Source organism: Athene cunicularia (genome assembly GCF_003259725.1).
Source record: "Athene cunicularia isolate RWA chromosome 6 unlocalized genomic scaffold, athCun1 chr6_part1, whole genome shotgun sequence".
Classification (NCBI taxonomy): Eukaryota; Metazoa; Chordata; class Aves; order Strigiformes; family Strigidae; genus Athene; species Athene cunicularia.
The window spans coordinates 18,935,367-18,962,119 of NW_020799105.1; the positions used below are offsets into that span (position 1 = coordinate 18,935,367).

At 40.1% G+C, this 26,753-nt stretch overlaps 2 protein-coding genes across 4 annotated transcripts in view; one reads left to right on the forward strand and one right to left on the reverse strand.

The window, feature by feature from the left end:
- ENO4 (enolase 4) overlaps positions 1-1,255 on the forward strand; it is a 21,055-nt gene extending 19,800 nt beyond the window's left edge. Inside the window, exon 14 of the mRNA XM_026851386.1 lies at positions 668-1,255. Within this exon, the coding sequence (XP_026707187.1) occupies positions 668-837 (170 nt within the window). The 3' untranslated portion in view covers positions 838-1,255. The remainder of the gene's footprint in view (positions 1-667) is intronic.
- Positions 1,256-1,419: 164 nt separating this feature from the next.
- Positions 1,420-26,753, reverse strand: part of SHTN1 (shootin 1) — a 57,280-nt gene continuing 31,946 nt past the window's right edge. For all 3 annotated transcript variants that reach the window (XM_026851388.1, XM_026851389.1, XM_026851390.1), the window contains exons 8-16: positions 25,809-25,955; positions 24,405-24,558; positions 22,084-22,189; positions 20,303-20,385; positions 16,441-16,550; positions 15,717-15,770; positions 12,724-12,844; positions 11,650-11,833; positions 1,420-3,353 (exon numbers count right to left, since the gene is read on the reverse strand). In XM_026851388.1, coding sequence (XP_026707189.1) covers positions 3,143-3,353; positions 11,650-11,833; positions 12,724-12,844; positions 15,717-15,770; positions 16,441-16,550; positions 20,303-20,385; positions 22,084-22,189; positions 24,405-24,558; positions 25,809-25,955 — 1,170 coding nt within the window. In that variant the 3' untranslated portion in view covers positions 1,420-3,142. The remainder of the gene's footprint in view (positions 3,354-11,649; positions 11,834-12,723; positions 12,845-15,716; positions 15,771-16,440; positions 16,551-20,302; positions 20,386-22,083; positions 22,190-24,404; positions 24,559-25,808; positions 25,956-26,753) is intronic.

The following is a 26,753-nucleotide window of genomic DNA, read 5'->3' on the forward strand; positions in this document are numbered from 1 at the left end:
CTGGGCCCGGGGCTCCGCGGCCCCTCGGCTCTGCCGGCTGGTACAGGAGGCCCGGCCTCCGCGCAGCCCCGAAGCCGGCGCTGCGTTTCAGCATTGGGAATCACCTGGAAGGTGCTGCGAGCCCATGGACACGCCGGCCACCCCTTCCCCGAAAAGCATCCTACAGAGCCGAGATGGATTCAGGGACGGGGCGTGCAGCAAAACAAGGGAGTTGGGCGGTGAGGTCAGGGAGGAAGGAGTGTGACGGTTGGGGAGAACAGCAGCGAGGAGAGAGGTGAAGTGTTAGTTACAGAAGCAACATCTGGGCTTACATCCAGTTGTTAAGGTCTGGGTGAAGAGGCACAGCTGGCTGGGAGGAACTGCTCCGGGAGCGCCAGCGCCGAGGAAGGTGGGTGCTGGGAAAGGGGCGGCCAGGTGAGATGATTAGTGGAGAAGGGAATGCAATAACCACCCCAGCTCAGGCTGCTGCGCACCAACCCCAATCCTGCCATCCAAGTGCAGGACTGTCACTCCTTTGTTTCTAAGGACCAGGCTTTGAGAGGTGTTTAGAGACCCTCGTAAGCATCACGTGGCATTTAAAAAAAAAAAAAAAATTGAGTGTACCAGAGAACGTTGCAAGAAACCGTATTACAGCAAACACGAGCTTCTTTTTTCTCTTCTATTTCAGGTGAAGCAAATCTTGAATTTATTGCTTTTGCTGAAGAATCACAGCCAGAAAAACAACTTTCTAATGTGCTTCCTCCCCCAGAGCAGAATTCGCTGCCTCCACAGCGCTCTCAGCCAGCCCCGCAGGTTCACAGCCTGCCTGCTCAGCTCCCAGGGAACACACTGACCTAGGTCAGCCAAATTAACTTTTGGGTAAATGTCTTTAGAAAAATAAGATAAAATTCTTCAATAACTATTCCTTAATCCATTTATTTTAAGCGCCTTAGCCAAACATTTTAAAAAGCATTCAGATACTAGCTTCTCTTTTCCCAGGAGACCACTGCTTTCAGCTTAAACCAAGTTAACTGAAAAGTGGCTATAGTTCGAAAATACCACAAAATTCTGTGCTGTATTTGCAAATTGACAAAACAAATACCTCTGTGTTAAGTCCAAAACTAAATGTTTGCTTTCCAAAGTCAAAATCTCTCTCCATACAAAGAGCAAGCTATTGACAAACAGTAAAAACCCCACATTTTACAAAAAACAAAGGCCTTGACTGTTATGCTGCTCCATCCCCCCACACCTCCTCAATGCTGCGCTTAGCTCTGGCCTACAAGGGAAACTTTGCTCCAGTTCTAGCTTGCTATCAATACAGTCGCATCAGTGCAAACCCCAAATGTAGGGCACAAAGCTGTAATTGGCATCCCTAGGAAGCTTGCTTCACTCTGAGGCAGGGAAGAACAAGTCAATCTCACAAGGTCTGGGAAACTTGTCAGGAGTCTTTTTAATAAGCAACAGTGAAAAGATAAATAAATAATTTATGCCCTAGGTAACAAACAGTTTAAGTAAAGGAAATACTTCTTAAAAAACATCAGGGTTTTTGTATAATTTGAAAATTTGAACGTATAATACAGCAGCAATAATTGGAGGAAAAACACATATAAAATGTTGCATTTTAAATTCAGAGTAACAGATACCCAAGTGAAAAATTAACCACCAGAGCCAACTGCCCCCCAGAAACGAAGATACCAATGAGAGACAAATTTCCCCAAGTTTAGGAATTATACGTAGCTCAGTAATTAGATCAAGTCCAAGATTTTCTTAGCAAACATGCAAAAAACACCAAAAAAGATGTGAAACTACCACACTCGTTACTATCATTTTATTTTTAGGAAAAGCACCAGACAGTTGCATGCAGAGCCAAACCAACAAACTCAGAACATTCATCCTTCAATACTATCACTGTTTCAAATAATTAAATAAAAAATAATCCAAGTGCATTCAAGTACTTGACCACCCAATTTCATTTACACCAATCTTAGGCAAATCCCTGATTACATTTGCTCGTTTGTTATAAAAGAATGAGATAACTGTGTTGAGTTTAAAAGGAGACTACAATGGAATGTGAATTGGCAGTGGAGCAAATCAATTCTGTACCTATCTCAGTCTTCACAGGAAATAAGGGCTGAGGGAAACTGGGATTTGTGTTATCAAATAGAGACATCTAAAATGTTACCTAGTAAAGAAATTAATGCCACCAGTGTCTACCAGGTTCAAAGCAAAGGCTCATTTGTTAGTGCTCTGAGCTTTCAGCTGGGAGTTCTCAAAATGCTGATTCCAAATAACTTGCAGTCCTAGAATGACTGAATCCCAAATGCAGTCCACACTCGCAGGAGCCTAGGGTAAGTTATATTTTTCAGCACTAAATGCAAACTCCTGCTGCAGCAGTTCCAAACTTTGCTATGTAACACTGAAACAAAACCCAGGACTTACCATCCTGTTTTGAAAAACTTTTCATCCAAATGAGAGCTCCAATCTCAGCCCACAAACTTCTGACTTTGGCTGCTGTTACCAAAAGTCCTGGTACCGAAATGACGTGCTGCACTGCCTCTGCTTTTCAGCCTCTGGGCTAGCTGTCCACCGGGCAATCTGCTTGTGCTTTTCATTTCCTCCAAAGAGCGTGTGTGGAGACAGCAGTGAGGAGACCTACAAGGTCATGGTTTAAGTAGATATCAAAATATTTTTAAAGCAAGGTGCCTAAACGCTGATTTTTTTAATAATTAGTAATATCCCCCATACTAAAGCTGATGCGTGTGTAATCACCTTCCTAGGGTCTAACCCAAACCTGTCCAGTTCAAGAGGGATGCAAGGGGCTTCTGGCAAGCTTTAGAATGGACCTTCAACAAGGCAGATTATCTGCTCAGTAAAAGAACAGTTAAAACCAGCCTTTTCAAATACAGTTTTAAAGTAAAGGTAACTGACACTATCTAGGAAAATAATAACCATACCTGCAAAATTAAAATGCAAAAGGGATTTTGAGTGATACATAGTTATTGAACACTTTAATGCATGTAACAAAACTGCATACAAAAGACTATTTCGATCTATGTCATTGAAAACTGTTTGTGGAATACAGACCGCAGCCCCTAGTAACACACCTAAGCAATTACATGTCCAGATAATGTTTCCCCAAAGTTACAGCCTTTCAGAATAACAATTAACAGTTAGAACTGTCTGTTTCTTTTATTTTCTCAACTTTAGTTTCTTTATGCAGCGGCTTGCTTTTTTCTTCTTTCATTTTGTTCTGATTCAGCGTGTTTTCAGACCTCTGATCCCCACTGGTGGAAACGGGATCTAAAACTACAACGGATTCTGTCTCTTTTTCACTGCTGGAAGCTTTTCTTGTAAATTCTGTATGACTAGTTGATCTAAAGGAGAAAGAATAAATACGTGAATACAGGTAACAGTTCACATATTTAGGAGAAAGGCTATACATATACAGAAAAGCATTTCTATTATTAGTAGCACGTATGACCAGGACAAGTCTACTAAACTAGTAAATAGATTTATAGATTTAACAGCTGTTACATACAGATAGTAGTGCACAAAATGCAACAGTCACATCACCCCTCCTGAACCATTTGTTAAGCTGGCTGTGGAAGATACTTAACAGGAAAAATAACTCACAAAGCACTGAAAAAAAATCCTTACACTATGAGAGAATTGGTTTAAAGATAGTCTCGAGAATTTATTTACTCTCTGCTCATCTCAGAGCTGGATTTAGGTTCCCCCATGTCCAACAGAGCAGTTGCAGACACAGAACATGGCACCAGTTCGGGCAGGGGTCCTGCAGCCTGGGAGGAGAACGTGGCTGCCTCTCCACACCCCCAGCCCGCAGCAGCCAGGAGATGCAGCACAACCAGCTTTGCTGCCGTGGCCCGGCACCAACAGGCTGCTCCTGGTCTTGTGGGGAGCAAGCACAAATGATTCCTGAAAATTCACCTGCTGGATTTGCTGAAATAGAGAGGGTGTTAAACCTACATATTCTGCACTGCAGAAATGGGGTTACATCTTGATTGCCTGCAGTGCAGGGATTCTTGCAGATAAAAAGCCCTCGGAGCGGGGAGAGAGGAAGGAAAGGTCAGAGACACCAGGGTTATTTGTCGAGGCTGGCATCATGCTACAAACACTAAAAGCACTTGTCTATATTCAAAAGCTTTGTCCTAGTGTTGAAAACGTGTAGGCAAATCCTCAGATTAACTAGAATGCACCAGCAGAGAACAAGGCAAACACTGGGAAAGCATGACCTGAGCAAGTGGCAGGTGGAGTATTTCCTACACCATCCCGACGCTGCTGCAGGGCAGGTGGGCAGCCTGCAGGCCCGGGCTCACACCTCTGCCAGTGGGCTACCCACACAGCCCAGCGTGTGTGGCCAGGCAGGCTCAGAGCGGGCAGCATCGCAAGCAGGCTTAGGTGGGGGCCTTACACAACGGCCTAAGCACCCTGCAGATCACACCGACACAGCTACAACCACCAAACCAGGCAGGTGCAAAGACCCTTCATGCAGGAAGGTCCTACACCTACCAGTGGGAGCGTGGCTCTGCTCTCCTGGGCAGCCAAACTGGAGAGTGAAAAAGCATCTGCTAGTCCAGAACCTTTCTGTTTTTTGTTGGTTTTTGTTTTGGTTTTTTTTTTTTTTTGTGGTGAATTTTTCATGCTTACGCATGAGGAACAGCCTTCCATACTGCTAAGATAGCACCCTTGAAAGGAAAAAGTAGAATCAACTGGAGGCCAGAGAAGAAATTCAGCTACTGGATCCATCTGCTATGAACTGCCCTTTATTGTGACAGTCTTTGTCCTAGAGAAAATGAAAGAAAAAAAGAGGTCACCCCACTCAACAATTAGAGCAGGGGGTGGAGAATGTACTGGCTCCCACCTGACAGGGAGAGTGTAAACATACAGGTTAAAACTAAATAAATAACCACAGAAACAACAGTTGTTGCACTTTCCATTTCAGAAAGAATTTACTCAGCTTGCTGCTGAAGCACTGGATAGAGCAAATGAAATTCCATGTTCGAGCTTTAATTACAAGAATTGTCTCTAACATTAGAACTTTGGTATAAGTTAATTAATGCAGAAATTGGTGCTAATGGATACAGTTTCAGACTCATTTGATTATCATCAGAAGCTAGTGATTTCATAAGGAAAATAATGCTTATTTTATGCAAAAGTTGCCAATCATTCCAGAAAATACAAGGTGGGGTATTTTGAATGTTACAGCAAATTAAACTTTTTAAAGCAGTGTAACCAGAAGAGGGTTATTTTAAAAAGTGCTACCTCTGAAAAGCTGATTGCCCAACACTATAAAAATGGTCAAAGCCATAAATGCCAAGTTCATTTTTATTTCACTTTGGAGGTAACTATCTTTCAAATCCCAACAGCTGGACTATTTAATACAATCTGGTGAATCAAAGTATAATTCTTCACTGGGCTCACAGTGGGGAGTCTGCATTAGTGTATGGCAGCATTCCAACAACTGATGCACAGCCAAACGCTCTGAAGTCTGTTTCATTTATAACAAAAATGGATAAAATGGCAATCATATTTACCACCTTCAAAGGACAGAAAAATGAAAGATGTCGATATAAAGTAGTTTAATGGAGAAAACCAGTGATTAAATCAGCGTTTCAAGCATAAAAATAAGAATTACTATTCAGACTTCGTTGTACTAGCATTCCCTTCTTCAAATCCTTTACACTGTTGCAGCACCAGCCTGACAGTGCTGCTGTTACAGCTGAGGTATTGTTAAAAATTATTAACCCTATTTATCAGGTATTCATAGTTCATTTTCAATAATTTGTCAAGAGCAGAATGCAGACATAATAAAGTTTCAGTGAAAGAATGAACATAATTTTGGTGGTCCCTTTCAAAAAACAGTTTTTACTGCTACAAATGAAGCTGGGAAAAGCAATTAGTACAGATACAGTTAGCCACCGTTTTGAACAATTACAAATTTGTCCAGCCAAGGTATTTGCATTTAGTTCTATGCAAACCTCTTTCCTCATTAATATTGTTAATGTTGTTATCAGTATTCTAGTTATTTGTCCAGCTATATATTTAAGCCAGAAATTAAGAACCTAGTTCTGTTGTACTCATTCATACATAATTGTTCGTAAATCTGCATATATTTTAATGACTAAACACATAAAACCTGTACTGTGAAATCCAGATTTAGATGATAAATGCATTTTAGATTAATTGTATGGAATATGCAAAGTCCCACGCAGTACAGAGGACTGTTTCTGATGTAAGAGTATCAAAAGCAATACATTCTATTTATATAGTTACAGAAGCTACAGTAGGTGGGGAAAAAAAAAAAAGGGTTATGCCTGACGGGCTGTCTGTGAACTAGTACTGCTGTGCCCTTTGTAAATAATTTACAGTAGGAGTATGAAAGGACAAACTAAGGATTGGACTGTCAACTGAGACTTGGATTTTCTTTGTTTCCTCTGGTTAGTATTATAATTCTGGTATTATTTAACCTTGCTTGTTGCTCTATTCATTAAACCACTGAAATATGTTTCCACAGGAAACCAGAATTTTATGTAAATATAATGGAAAATTTTATTGGATTAAGTCCCATTCAATTTTCTAACTATATATAAAAGCAGAAGGCTAAAGGAAACCATTCAAGGAAAACATTGTAGGAAAATCCATGGGTTTTACAGCATATTTAGAAAATACTGGCAAAAATCTGTTCCAACAAAGACTGGTTTTGCAAGTTCATAGCAGAAGCATGGAAGACTCCATGTAGTTGCTTTGCCTGGAATCTGCAATGGTGTGAATGAAGTCATTTTTGCTACAAAAGCCAACCTTAATGTGGCATCCAATTAGTATACTTGGTTTTTCAGTGAGCTCCCTAATCTAGGATGCTGAAATAGCTGTCATCTGTATTCAAAGCAAAATTGCTTTCAAAACCAAAATAAAACTCAACTGGTGCTATTCCTTACTCCCCAAAAGATGAGATTTGAAGCATTAGGATAATTTAGCAGTTGCTCAACCAGTTGTTTCTTTACAACACTTTAAAACCATGCCTCCAAGCCAACTATAGCCTTCCCTTTGCTTAACCACCACCCACCCTGACCCCAGCACTCCCATCTTCCTGCAAGATCCCCACAACTGAGGGCAAACGTCCCTCGTGCAATAAAGCTCATACTCCAATCTCAGTGTCCTTTCCAAACTACCACGCTAGGAGGATTTGCCAAACAACAGCAGCTCAGCTGTCCCGTGCCTGACGCGGACTGAGCAGCCCACAGCATCAGGCTGTAGAGGAGAGCGGGTCTCAGCTCGGCAGATTGCCACCGTGGTCTGTCTGGTGCGTGCCAAACCACAATTTTATCCTCAGTCAAAAAATTCTGTTGAGGATAAAAACCAAACTGCAGATGTGTTTGTTAAATATTTCAGAAGTCTTAACATGGCAGGGGAACACAACAGACAGGAACAAAGGCTAATACTGAGCAGTAAGTAAAAAATACACCAATTCGAAGTCTTGAAAGTCTTCAATGAACAAAAAATTCCATCACACTACACTATTTGTCAAAAGGAAATCACAGGGAATACAAACAGTGACCGTAGTGAATTAGTCTGTTGGTTCCTTCCTCTGATAGTACCAGTACTATCTATAACACCAGACATCTGCGACAAAAGTGCAAGAAACCTCCATTCAGGAATGCCCCTGCTAAAGCTAGCTGAGTAGAAAGGTGGTCAACACAGCAGCGAGCAGAACGGAACTGCAGACAAACTTTAGTATGGAAATTGTGCCCATTTTTAGGTGTTTCTTTGAAAATGCTCAAAAAGATTGGCAAATTCATTTAAATGAAGGATCTTGGAGAGCTTCTACCTGCATTGAGAGAGCACACAAAAAGTACACTCTAAGAAAAATGTGGGACAGCAGCTTTTAAAACAGTTAGAACTGGGGACACCTCAAACTTGCAGAACATCCCATTGTTTTCTTCAATTGATGTTCAAACTAAATTGCCCATGCTCAAGCTGCACTGGAAAACCTTTGCAGTTCTGTCTAGCTGAGGCTGAGCTGCTTCCTGCAGAGCTGGTAGATGATTCAGGGGTACTAAGATTACAGCCAGGAGAAGGAGGACAAATCCTTTAATTGTATAAAATCATCAGATTAAGACTAACCCTCTCTGTGGTTCACTCTGTTAGCGGAGAATTCTGCTGCCCAGAAACAAAATGTTTGCAAAGTGCTAGGGGAAAAAGAAAAAAAAAGAAAAAAAAAAAACAAACCAACAAAAAACCCAGGGGCAGAGCCAGACACACCTTTCCTTTCTGTGTCTACACACTGCAGGGAGTCACAGGAATTCTCTTTGCTCCCAAGGGAACTAAATTGTCACCTATTCTCTTCAAAGCAATTGTCACAGAATTACACTCACGCTGGGTTAAACATTTGGGAAGAGATTTGCAGAGGAAGTTACCTGAATACTGAGGTAAGACCTTAATTTCTTTATAAGACACACATTATTGATGTCTTCCCCCTCAGCACCACCTCAGTGAAACTTGACACATTCCAAATCATCTGCTTAATGGCTTCAGGACCTTCTTCTAACAACCTCCTGCACTGGAGTAACAGCTCACCTAGTGGTTCAAAACCCAAATTTTTCTTCTTTAGTTTGATTACAGGAAAATTTAAGACGCAACCTATATTTGTTGATGTTAGAGCCCTTTTCCACAATCCCTCCTCTGGCAACTCATGCCAGCGGCACAGCTGATTCAGCCGGAGGCCAGTGCTTTGGTAACACCTACCCACAGGAGTGACCACATTACGGGTGGATGGAGTCCTACAAGCAAAGACTGAAATTCCTTACCCTGTGCATATTTAGGTTAGAATGACATTGATTTGGGGTTGGGGAGGATCCAATGAGCTGACTCCTGTCTACATATTGTTCATAGATACATTTTCAAGACTGGGTCATTTTCAAAGGCGTGACCTTCTTCATGAGAATGGGTGTGTTCAACTGTTAATGTGAATGATGAACAGGGCTGCTCTCATTTAAATGCCTGTAAGTATTACCTCCTCCTTCAGATTACAAGCCTTACTAAATGGATGGATGGTGCGGCAAAGAGAGGTATCTCATGCACAACTCTTCCTAAGGTTTTCTATAGGAAGCTGTACATTAAAATCTAGGTGAAGAAAAGGGAATAAACGCTGCACTGCAAGGGACGCTTGGGGATGAGGAGACATGCAGTCCTCTACTGTGCTATAAAAGGTTTGCTTGGGTGCTGCAGACAGATGACGCAGGTCACACCTTTGTCAGATTTCAAGGAATTGCAACTGATGAGACTGCTGCATCCTTTTACCTCAGGTATGAATAAGGAGAAGAGCCACAATAAATGTTTTTTATGCCTTTGTCATTTATCTGGTCAAATCAGTGTACTGTTTGTTTAGTGACCGCAGTCTGCTTTAGGAAATAGTGTGGAGCAATGGAAGCAGACTTGCAGAGGAAACAGCCTGTGCTTCACACTGATGTCCTCATCACACACGTTTCAGGAGGTTATACACTGAACTAGGTCTTGTGTGGCTCTGGGACAGCCCTTAAAGGCTGGATCACATCTTCTAGTTTAGTTTCACTCATCCAATGCATCCAGGGATTTATGCACTAAAACCACTCCAGTACACAAATCAAAGCATAGTAAATGGGGACAATAGGGAGATTTGCTTCAGAAGTGCTCTGCTGATCCAAACTAAACTGCTAGTACAGATGCACCCAGGGAAGCCCAGAAAACTGCCTAATTACAGAGCCAAGTTGTCAGACATGTTAGACAAATGAACTTCCTTCTGATGCCTGCTTCAAACGAGCCCTGTTACACACCTTGGAGTCAGGAGGCTGCTGCTAACCTTTGCTGCAAACAGTACCCAGGAGACAAAAGAAAAGTAATTGCACTTTAACACCGTACAAAGCATCTAGGTTATTTCGGCTCCTCCCTGCCAGCCCAGCAGCAGAAGAGTATGAGAGTCCCAGCACCATCTCTCTCTCCTTGGAAAACCATCCGCAGCAATGAGCCTTTCCAGTTGAGCAGGTTTACACCAGTGACTCAGTGCAAAGAAGCCCAGTAGCACTAAGGAATCTGGCCCACCACATTTGTGTTAATGCTTTAAACAGATAAATTAAAGTGAAATGTGTCTTTTAGGATGTCACTGAATAGGCAAGCTGAGAAATAAATTGAGCTTCACATATGCTTTTATAACACATAACAACTGTGACTGTCAACACAAGATCCTTTTCACTGTCAATTCATCAAGCATTCTGCAAGACCTTGGGGCCTGCAATTATTTCATTTCCTTTCTTGTAAATGCAATTTCCACTTACTTTGGTGGAATAAAGGTAGACAAAAGGTGGTAAGAGTTGCCGTATTTTCTGATTAAGGTTATCTGTTTAAAATTGTACAAAACCGTAAACTACAAACAGTATTTTTCAGGAACAACCTCACCTTTCTGTCAGGGCAGCAGTTCAAGAAAATGCAATGGCATTATTCATGTCAAATTAAGTGTTGAACAAATCTTCATCTTTCTGATTAAAATAAAATTAAGATCATATTTCTTCTAAGGATATTTAATTGAAATAAAAGGGGAAAATACATATGATTCGAAAAGGCATTCTGCTTTTAAAACTTGGTGTGAACTAAAAAAAAATGTAGAGCACAAATGGAAAGAAATTTGGCTCTTTATCCAGTAGAGTGAAGTATCAGTTCATAAAAATAGATTCGAACTGAATTTTCAGCTCATTTGTTGTTACTTACTTCTTTGAACCAAGGAATGGAGACTTGCTAGAATTGGTACTGGTGGTGTTTTTTAACTGATAGAGCAGGAAATCAGAGGTTTAATTAGCCATGATTACAATATTCTGCTGATCTGATTTGTCTCATCTTTTTCCTTTTCTTGAAGTGACAAACTGACAAACAACCTGGCAAGGGAACTGAAGCAAGTGCACAGCCTAATTTCAAAAGGAGCTTGGTATTGTTGTAAAACAAACCAGTCCTCCAGGGGATCTGTCTGAAATAAGTATTTCTGAAGCAGGTTTAACTCTTTGATGTTTAACTGGCACCTTGGATCTTCAATCTGTTGTGACAAAAGATTCTTCTGCCCATCTGTCCAAATGCAGCACTAACTCTATTTTTTTTTTTTAAGAATCTTAATCTTGAGATTTCAAGGTAATTCAGAATTTTTACTGACAAACATTTAAGAGTAATAGTCAGGACTTGTTTTGGACCAAGAGAAACTGTCCTACACACCTGCATACAGACCAATATGTCTTACATGATTCTATTTTTTAAAATATTATGCTAGAACTACTTTTTTTTTTTTTTTTTAAATTCAGAGATAGCTATATAACTATTATCACTCTTCAGGATACTGAGAAAACCCTCAATCTTGCTACTCCTCAAAAACTCTTGAGTTCTTTTTTTGGCAGAAAAAATGAACTTTTTTTTTTGAGGAACGATCAGAGATTTTACAGGAAAAGTACTTTGTTACAGAGAATTTGATTTCTACCTCTATGTGAGACTGCAAATTATTTCAGGAGTCAGTGGTAAACAGCTGCAGACTGTACATTTATCCTGTTAATCAAAACTGTTATTAAATCATTTTCAAAATAAACCAGCTGAACAGATCTGGTACTAAAATATACACCTAGAAATCCATATTCTACTTACTGTAATGTAGGCTTGGAGCCCGTGACACCCTTAAGCTGGTTAGAGCCAGGACCTGAATCGGGTACTTTGGAACTGAATTCTGTCTCCAGGTCTTTCTTGTTCAATGCTGTTTGTGCAGCACTGGCTCCCGAACCTAGCACAGGCAGAGATTTTGATTCTGATGTGGCCAAGATTCCAGTGGGACCTAAAACCCAAAGAAAGGTTAATGCTTCTGTTATCCAGATTGACTGGTCTAGAAACAACACGTAAACAGAGCAGAATTCAAGCTAACTGAAGAAATCAAAATGGAATTTTAACAAACACCGTCCAGTGCATGAAGAGCATCAAAACACTGGTTTTGCAGCTTCTGCTCTCCCTGCCAAGATTAACCCGTTCTTGTACAAGGGCTTGCTGTATTGACAGGCGTGCACTCAACCCCCTCAACTTCTTGGATGGTAAGTCCTGCTGCCCACACAGAACCACCACGTCACAACTTGCCAGTGCTCTCCCAAGCCTGAACTGCAGCTGGAGCGAGAGCCAGCCCAGTGACAAAAAAGCCTGTTCTCATACTAAGGAGTAATCAGTGAACTGTCTATCTACAAACTCCATGCTAAAACCGTACGGCGACATCAAAACCAGACACATTGACTATGGCATGGACTTACACTTGCACAGTTTGTGTTTCTAACCAGGCAGAACATGAAGAGTTTCTTACAAATGCTGACAGCAAGGCATCGCTTAAAAACTGCAGACCCTTGCTCTGCAGAAGAGGTTAATTGAAAACATTAGTCCTAAACCATAATTTCTCTGGTTACCATTACTTTCACAGTAGGCTCAGACTATTAACAATGTCCGAGTTCCAGCCAGGACAGAGGAACCTGTGCATACACGGCTGTGTGTGCAGAAAATCTTGACAGAAGCATCTCCTAGAGAAAATGGGGATGAAAAGTGACAGGTGTGACAGGGAAGTGAGTCACTGTAGGAGTAAGCAGGGTTCTCTGTAATGGCTGAAATGGCAATGGTCTGGAAGAGAAAGTAAAGCTTCAAGGGTCACTTAATGCAGGCAGAGGACCACAAAGATGTCCAGGCACTTACTGCCGCTGTCCTGGTCAGTGGTTACTTTCCGGCGTCTCAGAACTCGTTCCAGCTCCGTTTCACTGCTGTCTGTTTCAAGGGACTTCAAGCTTCGGGAACTAGTGGATTTATTCAGTGTTTCCTACAGCAAGAAATAGGCACAATAAACTCTCTGAGGACATATTATGCCTTGCCAAACATCCCACATGCACAATCCTACATCCCACAGCTGCAATTCTAGACCAGCATGCGAAGCTCTTCCATTAGTCCAACAGTGAGCATCTGCAGATTGGCTCACCACTCCTCTCCTTACTTGGATTTCCTGATGTAGGGATTAACCATACTTACCTACACATTAGAGGGTTGATACTGGGCTTAAGAAGGATGTTCTGGATCACTAGTGAAAAAATTCTGGTGTTTGCAGAGAACTGCCAACTTCCTCCATCTAAACATTTAGAGGATCTTATAATACTACTAGAACATTATCATGCTCATAATTAACCTTTATTAGCCAAAACCAAAGATCCATATTGTACTGCTCCAGCATGTTTTGTATTTCAGCATGGTCCTCTGTTGCTGCATCCTGGTGTTTACACATACCCACAGAATTCAGTATGAAAGAGTTGCAACTGCAGTATATTATTGCATCCTATAGTCTAGCTGATCTGCCATAAACCTGACCCTATGTCCACATTACTTCATGGTTTCTCTTATGCACAGAGTTCGATCTCAAGTTGAAACAGTTTTTTTATACATAAAAAATAGAAATGCATGCTATTACTGCCTTATGCCAATGTTAGTATTTTGTATTGTCAAAGCTGCAAGTCCAGCAGCACTTTCCTTAAGGTGGGGGGAAAAAAAAAAGGCTTTAATCAAAGCCTGAAACCTCTCAAACTTGCCCACAAGAATTTTAACATACACATAGTATGTACTGCATGCATCTCCCAACTGACAGCAGACAGTTACTGGATTAGCATCCACCTGACCGTAGAATTTCCCCAAAATGTTCACAATGCAACTGAAAATTTGGGACCCATATGCTATTTCATTCTCCCTCTGAGTCTTTAGGAATGCACAGGAATCCTGTTTATCCAGCTTCCCAAAACATGTCAGACTCATAGAACTTTTCTCCCTGAATATAAATAACATTCTTTACAGCTTTTGTTGACAAACACATAACTTCTAAAAAGAAATAGCAAACGACAAAAGGAAATGGCATTGCAAGTTGCAAAAGCTGTCCTGCTTTCAGGATCCCAGCAAAGTAACTTCAATTCTTCACTCCCACCCAAAAATGAAAATATCATCTTTGGTTGAAATTTAACTGAGCAGGTACATTATTAATTAGTAGTATGCTCCGGATCTGTACAAAAACAACTTGAGCAACAGAGTTGCTCAAACTCTGCAATTTACAAAATATAAATGTGTTTTGTTTGTAACAATTATATGGAGGGTCTAAATGAAATGCATAATTAGCATAGTAACAACAAATGTTTACTCCATCACATCCCACCCCCATGTTTGTTGTCTGACTGTGCATAATGACTGGTCTCAACAATAGACTGGAATTGGATTTTATATAGTTTGTCTTACACTGCAAATATCCTGAAGGGCTCAAAAGCAACAAGCTAGATACAGAAGTACAGTGACTGTACGTTTCTCTCGGTTCCCTCCAAAGTACATAATCAAGTCTCCCCTGATTATCAGTGATACAGTGTCAATGAAATAAAATATCTATTAGAAAACAAAAGGACCTTCAGTAAGATTATTCAGTCCAACCCTCACTGGTCCAAAGAGCACCCATATCAAACTATTCCTATAATTACAGAGTTCCACTTAAAACATAATCTCTGTGTTGCATTTTGTTCCTTTTCTATTTACTTCCACATTTAATTATGTGTCCCTCTGATTAGAGCTTGGCATTAAAGGTCTGGTGGCTCTCTAGATCATTTCTTCCCTTCTTCCCCTGCTTTCATGTGACTGGAGAACAGTAAGTTTAACACGTCACTAGTACCACACTCGTGATTTTAAGTCACAGCACAGGCTGTGGCTATACTCTTTGCTGTACTGTCTTGCATCACCCGACACAACACGGATGTTATTTTTATAAGGGCTGTTTAGGTGCTATCATGGATGATTTGCCGTACCTGCTGCAGACTGGATGTGAAGCATTTTGCTTCAATGCAGGCAGAATTTCATCGTATTTCACCTTACAAAGGCAAAATTTCACCTGATGTGCCAAAGTTGCACTCCATCTTTAAAAGCTTCAGGGTCACAGAAGTCAGTGAGCAAGAAATACAGCTCCTTCTGACTGCTTGATACAATTTTAGCACTTGTGCAAAAGAAGCAAACAGTTAAGTAAGCAATGAAACGTATGAATAAAGGACAGAACAGGAGCAAATTTCACACATTGCTCTAAGCAGGACCAAACACATGCCTAGTGTTTTTATTTAGTAATAAATGGGCACGTGGACAGCTATTCAGAATCTTTTTTTTTTTCTAGATACAAATGCAGACAGACTAGAGAGCTGTTGCTCTATTTAGGCTACATCTACACTAATAAGAAATCTGGTGCCTCAGGAGAGAGGAGGAGTTCAGAGCAGTTGAAGAGAAGAACCCTGTAGATACTATAGGTGCAGTCCAGGGGCTTTACTTTGGACTAGATACATTCAGCTGCCTCTCCCTCCATAAGAAGCCCACTGCCAGTACTTGGGAAGTTTCCAGAGGATCTGTGCCAGGTGCAGACCCTAACATCCCCTCTAGTGGCAGGAACATACAAAAACAGAGCAGAGTTAGGCTAGTTTTCTCCAAAATAAATTTTGTTAGTGAGACCAAACCCAATCTTTCAGTCAGACCAAAATCAAAAGTGGAATCAGGGGATTCACTCCAAAACTGCTCTACAGCTTCAAACAAAACCACTAATACACCAGTTTCAAATACTGAGCTATTTTGCACAGAAGACCGTGTCAGCTCAATGAGAAGAAAAAACCTGAAATATAAATGACACATTTTCTTACCAGAATCCCTTTTAACTCTTTCATTGCACTTTCAGAGGGCTTTGGTGTTTCTGGCTGTAAACAAACATAACACACTCATGTTAAAAGCCATGTGAAATGGACCATAACAGACTTTGTACTTGAAGACAGACATGACACAAGGGTCTACTGCACATATACAATATTGTTGTACAGTACTGTTGTATTATGTTCCTCTGTTCTCTCTTTGCATGGGGCACATGGCTAACATTCAATTCATTTTCTTATAAAGATGAAGGGAAGGGTCTTTGCTCTTAACACTGTGAATCACAGCCTATACATGAAGAAAGATTAAGCTTTTGTGAAGATGGTAAGCAGTATCTTATAGTAGTCACATTCAGGTATTATTGCTAAATGTTGCTAAGAAGTACTGCTAAAAAGAGTCTACTTCTTGATCAGCTCCTTTAACCAAATCAGTTATTCTCTCTGTGCTTTTTGTTTCTCAGTAGCTGTTTGTTTACAACATGTTTGCTTTCAGTTCCTTTCTGTGTCAAAGAAACTGGGCTTCTATTTACTTACTGCTTCTTTTTGCTTCTTTTTCTGTTCTCCAGATATGTGCTGCTCTAATTCATTTTATTCAAAATCAAGTAAAGCAAATGAGGTGAGGCAAATGTATTCTTTTGAACGTTTTACAGAAAGCCTGATTTACTTTCAGTGTAAATTACTGTACTTAGCTAATATTATTGCTCTGCTATTTATTCCAAACCTTTGTTTTAGGCCTGCTTGACTGATTGACCGGTCTCAGATGAACTCCCTTTTTGATTCTGTCCATCATTTCTTCTACAGCTTGTCTCTTCAGATCTGTAACTTCTTCACCTGTTCCAAAAAATCAAAGAGCATATCACATTCCAGATATGAACTACAGAGGAATAGTGCAAAGAAAAAAACATGTTAAACAGATAGCCTCCTAAACACCTTGCTTGCCATATACAGCCAGTTACCATAATCATAAATTAGTTTTAAGATGAAACAGCATTTACACGTACAGTGTACTTAGTTATACTCTGTGCAGGAGATATCCCTGCCTGTATGTGTGAGCCATATTGCTCACGTACTATCCAAATCCATGCTTTTTCTCAATTTTATTAAAAATGTCAATGATAAGTGTAAATATATAGGCTTATTTTTTTTCCCCCATAAGTGGGCTGTTCAAAGTTCTTCTTACAGGACCATTATCTTACTTTTTGTTTCCCCACCACAAAGAGGCACGTTACCTTACACTGTGTACATCTATATGGTAGCAGAAACAAGCAACCTCATCTGTAGTTATCAGGAATTCTAGTTTCTGGATACAGCACTATCAGCTATCTTTACTGTCAGCTAAACTGTAACAAGTTCTCCAAGGATAAAATGCCAATCTATACACACTGAGGATCCAGCCGTGGACTTCACAAATGCCAAACCACAGTGCCTGCACAACTTTGGACAGAAGCAGGGCCCAGATCCTGAAAAAGGCAAAGCTCCTATAACTGTGTGGGAATTGCAAAAGCTCAGTGCTATAGGGTGAAGCACCAAGGACTGAAGAATACGGCCCCACTTCCATCACATCTCTTCATTGTGGCTCAGCAGAAATTCCCACAGCTTCACTGACACAGGACAAGCTGATAATGCCCCATGGTGAGGCCTATACGCAGCCCATATAAGACTGGTGAACGTGTCTTGTATTTCACACTGGTTTGAGAACCTTGGTGGAACAATAGACCAACATCTCAGACTGAACTCAGACCACACATTTAAAGAACACTGCATCGAGTTAAATGGCAAAACTTAAATACCATGAAAGAAAACAGTTGCTTTTTTAAGAGATTCAGTATCAGAACTGCAAAATATTCAGATGAAATGGAAAGCTGTGTGATGAACCTAAACAATACCTGTTAACTTATCAGTGTTCTCGATAATGTAACAAAAGACACTTAGCATGCCATGCCAAAAAGGGAAAAAAAGAGTACTTAAAGCAAACACATGGAGAAATACGGCTGACGCTATTCAAAGCTGCAACGTTGTTCCTTATGTAACAGGAATTTTAAATAGACTTTCGCTCGCTCACTTGTCAAGGTACTATTGATGATTCATAGAAATGCAGTTTCTGTATTGTAAGCCGATTTAATGTCAGGCTTTAATTTCACAAACAGCCTGTTTCAAATATAAAAGCTTAATTGGTGGTATGGGATAGAAACCACTCATTCTAAGTCCTTAACAAGGGTCAAAACAAGCTCAAGTTGGATATAATAACTAGATCAAGAAAGAACTTTGCCCCCTTTTTTTTTATTTTTATTTTAAGCACAGCTCAACTATTAAGAGAAGTAGTTTATATGTGATTGAAGAAAGGTCAGAACTGTTAAAGTTTGCTAATAAATAATGAAAGAATGGGGTATAGAGAACTTGCAGTGAATTCTACAGTATTTCCTGCAATCACTGTTTGTAACAGTCTCAACAAAAAGGTGTAATCAAAACATCTAGGATGCTTCAAGGCAAGGAAACCTGATAAATGAAGGCAATATAACTGAACTTTTACTGAAAAATAAGACTGACTCTTCATCAGAGATCTTGGTACAAGGTCACTTCTCTAATTATTTTACCAAGACCAACCACCTTATTTCTCTCAGACTGCTAACCAGTTCACAAAGATTCCCCCAGGGACCTGCTCAAGTCACACCACTCCTCAGTTCTTCACCTGAAAAATGAGAGAGGTAATACTTCTTTTCTCCCACTTTCCCGTTGGCCCCATCCAAAACTCCAGCCATGGTTACATACCATTACAGTCTGCTCACAGCAATTTTTTCTTTAACAGTTATATCCTATACCTATAATTTCAGTCAAATTCCCTTCTGCAGCTCCCTTCTTTGTTTAAGTGGCAGCAAATGAGTTAAGCAATGCACTACAAACAAACTCCTGCTGTTTCGGAAGGAAGAGAGAAACAGCAAGAAAAACCTTCCTTATTTAACTGGCAATGCTTGCCTAACTAGCTCTGACTCTTCAGGCACTCATGATCATTTGTAAATCTGTACTTAACTCCTGTTCTCAATCTGCTAAGTTTCCAGCTTCCATTAGCAACAATAAAATGCAATTTCAGCTGTTACTTTGCATGCAGAGCCACCTTAGTGAAAGATTCTGTTTTGTTTTAGGTTTTCAGTATTATTAAAGGATTAGCATTACAGTCAACTCCAAGTGGTAATTTTGCCAGATATAAATTGAGGGATGAAAACTGAAGCATTTACTAAACTAGCTCTGCAGAGAGACTCTGGGCAGAAGAAATCACAAACAAGAAGCTACTTGGAAGTCGGAAACTTCCCTGTATTATGCTGTATATAACCTGCTCTCTGCTTAATGCTTGTTGGGTTTGTTCTGCCTCTTCCAGATAACCTGTGGAAGTGCAAAGCCCTGGAAATACTGCAGCAGCAGCTACATGCTGTAGTGTCTCCAGTTTAGAGGCATAGGTTGAGCCTCAACACTGCTGTAATGCAACTACTACAGGCAGTACCCAACTGCCAGGGTGCAACTGAACAAGCTGCACAGAGTCAGCATAACTGAACCCTCCTGTTCTCCTCAACCATCACCCAGCACATCACCATAACCAACTAAGTGCTTATCTTGTAAGATCCTTCTGTAAGCCTGTAAGAAACATGACCACTCTCTCCCCAGGGGAAGAAAAAGAGAGATTTTTTTTTTTCTTCCACATCAGTGAATGAAATCAGCTCAGTGACATATCTGATAAGCATTAGAGCCAGAAGTAGGAAGATTATAACTTTCCTTCAGTTACAGCAAGTGATAGGTCTTCCCTTAAGGTTTTTGATCTGCAGCCTCAAAGACTGCTCATACTAAATTCCATTTGGAAAAAGTAAACTGGATGCTGATCACCAGCTCAGTTGTGAGGGCACAGATGGTTATGAGGGCCACACAAATTTGCTTGAGATCTTGAGGAAGCTTGCAGTAGAGTAGAACAGAATATATCAGTTGGAAGGGACCTACAAAGATGATCTAGTCCAAAGGCCTGCCTATTTCAGGGCTGACCAAAAGTTAAAGCATGTTGTTAAAGGCTCTGTCCAAATGCCTCTCAAACACTGACACCTGGGGCATCGACCACCACTCTGGGAAGCCTGTTCCAGTGTTTGACCGCCCTCTCAGTAAAGAAATGCTTCCTAATCTCAAATCTGAACCTTTCCTGACACAACTTTGAACCATTCCTATGTCACTGGATGTCAGGGAGAAGAGATCAGCACCTCCCTCTCCTCTTCCCCTCTTCATGAAACTGCAGTGAGCAATGAGGGCACCCCTCAGGCTCCTTTTCTCCAAACTAGACAAACCCAGAATCCTTAGCCACTCCTCACAGGAGTGCCAAAGCTACAGAACCAAAGATACCACTTCCTAGCTCAGAGCACATATACCTCGTCCACAATCACATTTCTGGCCTGAAAGGTAAATGAATATGCTGGGTCATGGATAGCAGTAGTTAATGTTGACAATTATATGCATCTGCATCGCTATCTGTATGCACAGTTCATTCTCACAAGCTTTATCTGCAGTACCTAGTGAATAATCCACATGACTTGAGGAAGGATGAGCCATACCTGACTCCTGCTGAGGAGGTTTCTCCTTCTTGCTCACGTTGGTGTTGGAGTGAGATCTCTTGCGAATCATTGACATGAGAGACCTTCAGGGAAAATGAAACTGCAGATTGTCATTCTGTCCTGTATTACACACTGTTAGAATGAACTTGAACATGACACACAAATAGCTTGCTTATACCTGATTATACAGCTACTTACAAAGGACTCATTTAACACTTCTTGAATGCAGATGTATGTACTGAATTACCCCCCACGATGCCTCCCATCAAAATGCACCAGAGAAATTTATTTCTTTTTAACAGACATTAGGCACAAATCAAAACACTCCAGATTTGAATATTAAAACACAGTGTCTCATTGTGACACATGACAAATTGAAGCTGCTCCAGCATAATAAAAGGAAAGAAGAGCTGTAGATATTGAAGTATTATTCTCCAGAGGACACTTAAATATGGTGATCAATATCTCCTCACCAGCTCCAAGTTTGTAATCTTCTTGCAGCATCAAATAATTATCCCTTCACTATAGTCAAAATGTAAAAGTCCAGGCAAGGAAATGATTCATCTTAAAGTACAAGCTCTCATGCACATCTGATGTGTCATTGGGGCCTATCACTCCCTACTGAACATTGTTCCTCACGGCATGGAGGGACCTCCCTGGCATAAAGGGTCAAAACTCTGTCCCAGAGAAAAGCAGCATCCAGTGCCTAGGCTCTGAAACAACCTCTATACACACAAATGTCACAGTGCATGAAGGAAACACTACAAATTAGCTACTACAGGGCTTAAAATGAATAGGGTTATCTATTCCAAGTAGTAAAGGGCACAAACTTAAACGAAACCCCACAACACCTGCACACAGATAATTCATGATGCAGATTAGTCAGAAAAAAAGCAAGACAAATGAGTTAGCAGACATAAAAGGAGCAGAAGACCAAACACAACTGTTCAGAACATGTTTAGCTTAGCTTTCTCAAAACAAAGCATGATGCACAAAGGGATGAATTCTCACTGTTAATCATCTCTCTTCACATATTTAACACAGTAGTTAACAAGTCTCCTGTATGTAATTTCTTTTACATCATTGATGTCCATTTATTTTTAAAACGAAACAGACAACATCAAGATTAGCTCAATTCCTAAAATTAACTAAGCACAATTTGGGGCTTAGTTAATTAATTTGGGTCTAGGCCTGATACATCATATATTGGTAAGCCTCTTTTACAGTTTCTTGCAAAAATCGGGCTTGACTTGGATAATTTTGTCCAAAACTGCTTGATGATGGGGTGGTGGTTTTCTGCATTATTTTTTTTTTTCTTTTTAATTTATGAAAGCAATTGTTGGAACTCAGTGGAGTCTACATTTTCATCACCAGCATCCGACAGGAAGGGACACACTGTAATCCAGCATATCCTTTGGTTCAAAGGGGTTTTATTAGCAGTAGATTCAGACAAGCACTTCACAAGTCTATAATTACAGCTATCAGGTAAATAGAAAAAAATAATCTCCTAAATTTAGAGGAGACAGGTATCCCTCCTCTTTCAACCTCACAGTCTAGACAATTCGTTAGGCTTGGCAAGGCAGACACTGTTCAAAATTGGTCAGGATGTTAGTCTGTTGGCAGGTGGGGCACAGAGCATGTCCTGCTTGTAAAGAGCTCAAGACAGATGGAGAAAGACTTTTTTTTCTTTAAAGTCACTCTTCCTGCTTGGATGCAAGCTCATGTAATGTATTCTGCTTCAGCAAAGCATTAATGCTGTGACCCTTGATTTAAGCACTTACCGTATAGGGTTAGGAGGAGGGGGAGGAGGAAGAGGAGGAGGTGGTGGTGGTGGAGGAGGTGGTACAGGATTTTCAGACTGCTGTATTCGTTTCTGAAGTTCATCAACTGCACAAGAGTAATAAAACAAACTAGAGTGAGTTCTTGGATTCTCACATCTGCTCTAAAAACCAACTCTGATGGTTTAAGCAAAAGCACTACTAATTAGCTAAAAATCAAACAAGACTAAACCACACAACTGCTAGGAAGTCCTATTTTTGGCAGTATTTCCTACCAAGGACAATGTCCTAGATGCACAAGATTCTCATGAAATCAGTTACCTCCAACCTGAGTTACTTTTGAAACTAAAATGACACTCTCCTTAAAATGATAGAGGAAGGAAAAGTTTATCACGTTCCTGTGACATTTTGAGGTTTTTGAGGTCTATCTGAAGTTGCATTTGAGAAAGAACTAACAAGAGATGAAAGAAATGAACAATTTCAGCTTCCAGACTTATCTGTCTTGCTGATGGTGTGGGTTTTCCCCTTAAAAATGATCAAAACTGGGCAATGGGCAGAATAGATTCTTTCTCTCCTGTTTTCGTGTCAGACTTAAAATGTGGAAATTACTTTTCTGCACTTGAAATGCTGTCAAATGCAATTAATTGGGGAAGGGGAGAAACAGAAAAAAAAGTCTTAAATTTCTTTTAGCTACAAAAATTCTTAGCAATTGTTCTGAATACAGTAGGAATTATGGCACAAGTACAGAATATGATTTCCAAAATGGATATGGTTCTTTGTTCTCATAGATTCAAATTAAAATTACAATCTTTAACATTTACTTTTAAATTTAAAAAAGAAAAAAAAAATATCGACTGATTGACTTTATATTTCAGGTACAATCTTTATGCTGATAAATTCCTCCTGAAGGACAAACAAGCCTGGAAGGAAAGAATCTGCTGTGAAGGTTAGATCTTTTCCAAGGCAGCTGAGAAGAATTCATACTGCCTAGGCATATTTTTAAGGCTCTGTAATGTAAAACTCTAACACAAAGCAGTTCTTTTCCAAGCAAGACTGATAACAAGCTTAAAGATAATCCTGCTCTTAAGAATATATTTCAGAATAGCATGGCTATATGTGGAGTCTTAACTAAGGATAGGGACTTTGGCCTCCTCTGATGGGGGCTCAAATGCTTCTCTGACCAGGTATCATGCTTAAAAGTAACACCTGCTTAGGCCTTGAGCTGAACAAGGCACATGCAAATACTTAACCAGCCATAGCCCCATGTTCCCTATAGCGAGGCCACACATACCAGGGGCCCTTTTTAAATGCAATTTTAAATAAAGAGCATTAAGTCAGAAATTTCCTCATTCAATAGCATGCTGCAGACAAGCCAGGCACATCCTGATAACAATACTTATATGAACATCTGCACTGCAACAGTTCGTCCCTCCCAAATACCCTGTGAATCTTTTCTGCCTGTGTTGTTGGGTGTTATCTTAAATCTTAGAGACAGACACACAGAGTAGCCAGCCAAGACTGTTTCTTTCCTTTCTGTCACTTGACACGTAACAAAATATTTGACTACAAGTAGGAAATTTAGATGTATAATTCTGATGGATATGAGCCATAAAAGCTCGCTGGATTGGTTTGGCTAACTCCCTTTGTAGGGCTCTGAAGACAGTACCCACCTTTTAAATATCTGTTTAAACAAAAAAATCCAAGAAAATCACTCAGAAAAAAAAAAGAAACAGTCCCACCAGATCCTCTTGTATCAGCAGAAATTGTTTTCTCACATATCAATATGAAGGGCTAAATCATGTCTTTATTTTCACTGGTATCTTCTATTGCAAGACTAGTAAATGGTTGGGTAGCTTGACAATTATGGGATGTTTTTGTATAATTCATACAGTGTAGACTCCACAGTCTGATAAATCAATGTGTATCCTCACACAAAAAAAAAAAAAAAAAGCAGAGTTATCCCCTTTTATTTACTTTTAAAACTAGGTAAGAGGATACATTTTGACTGAATATGAAGGATCATGTCTTTCACGCAACCCATTCACATGTATATATCCCTCTGTAAAACTCAGGGTAATCTAACAACAGTATTTTATACCTTACAGAAGTTTTACAAGGTCATTCTTTCACAGACATTCTGGACACGACTGTTCTGTGGTTGAAGGCAGTTGCTGTATTTTATCTTGTGAAGCACAGGTCTGGATCTCACCTACACAAAAGCTGTTGTTTCTGGGGTCTCAAATGCAACATGTGTAATTCTATTAGACACACACCACTCACCCTCCCAGCTGTACCTCTCAAATGGAATTAAGTTATTATTTTACCTGAATGCTTTAGGTCTCTAGCTCTTTCTTCCGAGTTCTGACACTTAAGCTCTAGTTCCTTTTTATCTTCTTCCAAAAGTTCTAGTTGCTGTTTAAGACGACTAATCTCCTTATGCAGTGCTTGATTCTCTAGCTGCTCTTCCAATTCTTTGATCTGCAGTTGGCAAACAATAGCATTCACTATAATAAAAGGTATTTTCTGTCTTCCCTTTTGACAAATAACCCATTAGGCACAGTTACTCCTGAAAAGATGATGTTATAGTATAGGAATGAACTACAAGTCCCAGAAAGGGGATGATTTTTGAACAAGAGCTGGACAGATTTTTCTGAGACATGTCAGAATTTTCTATTATGATCCTAACTTGTTTCATCTCTTCTTTAGAATACATCTTCAGCTCCAAAGTACTTAAGCTATAAGATGTTCCCTTTTTCTTTTTATAGAGCTTTAACCACAGAATTTAATTTCAGAACATTTCTTCATTTGAAGCACGAGAACATTGACATTTTTGTTCTCTCACTGACAGCTTCCACTGACAGGCTGGTTATTTAAACTCCCTTGTTTAAACATCAGGTTAGAGGCAGCATTCAGGTGCAGAGTAGCAATCACTTTCCAAATCCCTAAATATATACATTTTGCTCTAGAGTTCAAAGAGCCAAAGATGCAGAGGTTTTCCATGAACTGGCAATTATTCTTCCATTCTCATTCAGAAGAATGAAATTACATATAGTCTTAGCATTGCTGCACTGATGAAAGCACAGGAACTGTGTACCTACCCCTAGCATTGCTCTATCACCAGAGTTTTAAGAATAGGCCTCACAGCACAGGGAAAGCTCATTTTCAGGCTTTCAAGTGAAGCAATGGTGATTTCTCCCAGTTAGAGATTGATCTAGTACAGTTTCAAAGAATGTATCTCTTTAGATCCTAGCACTTCCACCACTGTGCAGCATTCACCTAACCCTGCTTCAGTATGTCCGGCTCTTCCCTATGCATTTCTTTAGCAAGTGACCAAACTACTCACGTGAACTGCCTACCTCTCACTTCCTGTCGTCTTAGCTTATCCCTCCAAAATACCCTTTGGACTCAACGTCCAAAATATTCTCCTGACATCTCTTCTTCACTTGGTGGAACTTGACTTCATGCTTGTAATTGCACTTCACTGGCATCCAGACTAAAATACTTACCCTAAACCAGAGCCTTCAGGCTGAAAACCCTTCACGTTTTGTACTCGTGCCTTACCAGTGACCCAGAAGAAGGGAATCACAACCTTCTCTGAAGTTTAGATCGTGAACTCTTATGGGGAACAAGATCTCAAATAATTCTGAATATAAAAAATACATTACACTCTTTAAACTCAGGAGGCTTTCAAAGAGTACCGCATGAGATGAAAAGTAATCCTGTTTTACCTTCTGCTGGTGTTGAAGCCTCTCTTCTTCTAATGTGTGTGTTAGCTTAGCATTGTCATCCAAAGCCTTCAAAAGCTGTTGATCAGGAGCAGAATTTTGCAGAAGCAACTGACTTTGCCTTTTCATCTTGTTTTGTTCAATAAACATCTGCCAAAACAAAACCCACCCCCAACAAAAACAATAGTTAAACACAGTTTAATGCTATCCTGGGAAAAACAGCAATTGGAAAGAAAAATCAAGAAATTAACAGTGTTAATATGGTAGGGATAGTGAGGAAGAAGGTGAGAAGAAGGGGAAACGAAGTTTGAGTGTAAAATTTACAAGAGCTCCCACTGAAAGGAAACAGGTGTTTGGTGAGAGAACCACCCACTGCTACACCTCAATTACCCACATGTTGGCAGCATTCAGAATTTAATGCATCTCTGAATTCTGTTTCCTGGAAATGGGAACAATCTGATCCCTATTCTAGGAGCTCTGGAGAGAGTAAAAGAACACTAGGTGGAGGAAAAAATGTCTATGAATACACAGGCTACCTCCCCAAAAACATCTGCAAGCCTTGGCATAAAGCCCACTTATTTGAGGGTTACCTGGATATGTGAATGATGAAGAATCTTTGGGAAATTAATTTCAGTCCATGTTTGTGTAATGAGTGTATGCACTTGCCCCGGGAAGAGGCACTTCAGGGCAACTTCAGCCTTTTAGTTCTGATCCTTGTGTTCCTTCCTCTTCCCCAGTTATATTTTTTGTGTGGGGAATGGATAAATTAGGGGGAAAAAAAAAATCAAATGGCCTAGAGACTTGACATTGATAAAAATATCACATATTTCTCTAGGCTTCACCTAAGAGGTGCAGAGGCTGTCAGCACATGCAGTTTCCACGAGAGAGATGTGCTCCTTCCAGACTGTTTAGGAACTCAGAAGAAAAAAAGATTGCTTCCTGCCAAAA